This window comes from Chrysochloris asiatica, unplaced genomic scaffold (genome assembly GCF_000296735.1).
Source record: "Chrysochloris asiatica unplaced genomic scaffold, ChrAsi1.0 scaffold00031, whole genome shotgun sequence".
Classification (NCBI taxonomy): domain Eukaryota; kingdom Metazoa; phylum Chordata; class Mammalia; order Afrosoricida; family Chrysochloridae; genus Chrysochloris; species Chrysochloris asiatica.
Genome location: NW_006408549.1, coordinates 7,639,694 through 7,642,700, shown reverse-complemented (window position 1 = coordinate 7,642,700; position 3,007 = coordinate 7,639,694). Strand labels below are relative to the sequence as shown.

The 3,007-nt window shown below is 39.1% G+C and overlaps 1 protein-coding gene across 1 annotated transcript in view; it reads left to right on the top strand.

Annotated features, from left to right (window-relative positions):
- Positions 1–3,007, top strand: part of NDUFAF6 (NADH dehydrogenase (ubiquinone) complex I, assembly factor 6) — a 73,940-nt gene that overhangs the window by 27,988 nt on the left and 42,945 nt on the right. Inside the window, exon 4 of the mRNA XM_006859206.1 lies at positions 1,925–1,981. Within this exon, the coding sequence (XP_006859268.1) occupies positions 1,925–1,981 (57 nt within the window). The remainder of the gene's footprint in view (positions 1–1,924; positions 1,982–3,007) is intronic.

Sequence of the window (3,007 nt, the reverse complement as noted above, 5' to 3'; positions counted from 1 at the left end):
GATCTGCCATCTTGTTTGTTCCCTTGTTGTATGGATTTTTAAAAATTTATTTATTTGTGTCAGTTTGCTCTTAAGGTGTTTTTCTGAATTCTTCTATAGTTATGTCTGTTTTCTTGGATTTTATCTATAGCGTTCTCTATATTTCTTTCAGTCTGTTGAAGGTACCTAAATATTCTTTTGAATTCTTCATCAAGTAGTTTCAGTGCCATTTTTGGTATAATATTTTCTACCTCTGTATTTCGGTCACTTGTTTGAATCAGTCTTTCTTGTTTCTTCATATAAATTGTGATTGTCTGTTTTCTCTGAGAAATTGTGGTGTCATCGTATTTATATTTAACTGATGATTGTATGTTGATGTGTTCTTAGGCAACACCTGTCTCCTGGTAGATGATAACGATTAGAAGTGTGTGTATAATTCTCTGTTTGCCATTTGTGCAGCACAGTTCAGGGTAGGTTTGTGTAATATTACTTGGTGATTTTCATTGCTCAGGTATAAGAGTGGGTAGTGGTTATTTGCCCAGTGGTAGAACTACAGGAAGTATGAATGTGCCTGGGTCATATGGGCACAAAAATCCTAAAAACAAACAACATCAGTAAAAGATCTGATGAGGTACATTTTATGTGCTTACAAACATGGGGATTGTATACTTGATGCCTGGACCTAGGCAGAGCAGAGGTTGTACTGGAGAAGGAGCCATTGGCTGCTGAGTGGACAAGGGGAGAGGGGGCTTGGCCATGCCCCCAGCCACCAGGAGGGTGCAGGGAACAAGAGAGAACTGCCCCTGTCTTGCTTCCACCCTCCAGTGCTCATCCTTGCCTCCAGGCAGCTGTGGATGTGCTGCGTCAGGCCAGCCAACAGCTCACCTGTCTGCCTCCTCTCTGCCACTCCTGCTCAGCTTCCTCTTTCAGTTGGCACTCAGTCCACATCACTAGTTCTTCCTCTGACTATCACAGTTCCAGGATTACCATCCATATCTGTTCCACTTGGTCTCCCATACCCTTGTTGCAGAGGGACTCAGGGCATCTGCATGGTCTGCCATATTGCCCTGGAAGTCCAAATTACATTTAAAAAAATAGTTTATAATTCATTACTGTACTAAATTATTTTGGTGTTCAAATTATCCCAGATTTGGACAGTGGGAGACCTTTTTAAATTGACTCCTGTATCCTTACAACATGCCCTCCATTATTATTTTAGGTACTTTTATTTTTGACCCAATAAGATGTGAGCCAATAGGATCATCTTGTACCTACTCATCCTAGCTCAGGAATTGCCATTTTCCTTAGGAGTCCTGTTTCTTTAGAAGAAAATAGTATTAGAGCCAAAGATCTGGGATATAGGTGTGCACTTTCCTACTGGGGTTTCTTTGCTTGTCAAGATAATAATTTACCCTGTGGATTATTTTCCTTTGGGTTTTAGTTATTCTTTTGATTTTGAGAGAAGCCATTCTTTTCCTGAAGAAAATCTCTATCTTATATAAAGAAATTTTGTTAAATTACTATGTTGTTGTTGTTAAGTACCATGGAGTCAGTTCTGACACATAGCGACCCTGTACAGGGTTTCCGAGGCTGTGAATATTTATGGGAACAGAACGCCTCATCTTTCATCTGTGGAACTGCTGGTAGTTTCAAACTGCTGACCTTGCAGTTGGCAGCCTGACTTGTAACCACTACGCTACCAGAGCTCCTTACTATTAGTACAGAAAAATAGAGATTAATGAATAAAATACTAGAAATATTTTCCTTTGGAAATATTTTCTAGGAACATTTTTTTAATGTTTCTTGAACATTCCTATCTGTTGGCAATAGTTATGACAAATGTTCTCAGACGTTTTGTATTTGGTGTGTTTATTTTATTCAGATAAGCAGAAGTTATTTCTTATAGTTTTATAGACTTACAGTGTTCTTGTTTTTTGTTTTGTAGGTTATCAAAAAGCATAATCTGACTAAAAGATGGCTTCTGAGAATCATTGATGAAAGAGTAAGTTGAAACTACTCAGGTCTTAATCTTTGTTTTCATCCTTTTTAATCCTTACTAGTCCTTTAGGAAGGAAATGTTTTCGTATGTGTGGTAGAACTTTGGAGGGAGGAAACTTAAAAGAGCAATACCATTTTGTCCATACTCCATCCACTGTAGCCCTGCCTTGTGTACACACACACACACACACACAACACACACACACACAGTCAGGCAGGGGAAGGCACCCAGGCAGAGGCATGCATGTTCACATACACACGTTCTGTTTTATTGCAGTGAGAAGCTTCAGCAGATACAAAATAGAGCGAATAATAGACTTCATGTATCTGTTGTCCAGCTTGATAGTTATCAGCACACGTCTGATCTTGTTTGATCTCTATACTGTTCCCTTCAGCTGCCATTGGATTGTTCTCGCATTTGATCTGTAAATGCGTATGTACCTTGAAAAGATAAGAACTTTAAAAAAGTAACCACAAGATAATTATACTTAAAAATTAATTATACAGAAAATGATTAAATAAATCTCATTTAAAATAACATACAAAATTTTTTAGTAATAAATTCAGCAAAAAAAGTATCAGTGATTTCTTGTATCCTCAAATACCCAACCAGCTGTCCACACCGAGCAAGTTTAGCAGTTTGAGCCCACCAGCCTCTGCGAGAGAAAAATGAGGTGGTCTACTCCCATAAAGATTTGTATTTGTTATGGAGCGGTTCTATTGGTGTGCTGGTGTGGTACTGCAGGTAAACACTGGACTGCAGGGTTGATTGAGTTACAAGGTTGGTGGTCTAAACTCACCATCCACTCCTAAGAAACCCTATATAGGGTTGCTAAGATTTGGAACCAACTTGACAGCACTGAACAACAACAACAACATGAAGCGGTTCTAGGAGTCCTGGTGTGGTGGTGTAGGATAAGCCCTGGACTACTAACTACAAGGTCAGCATTTCCTGGAACTCTTGCTTCATTGTTGTTCTTTGCCGTTTAATGCCGTCGTGTCAGTTCCAACTCATAGTGACCCTGTATAG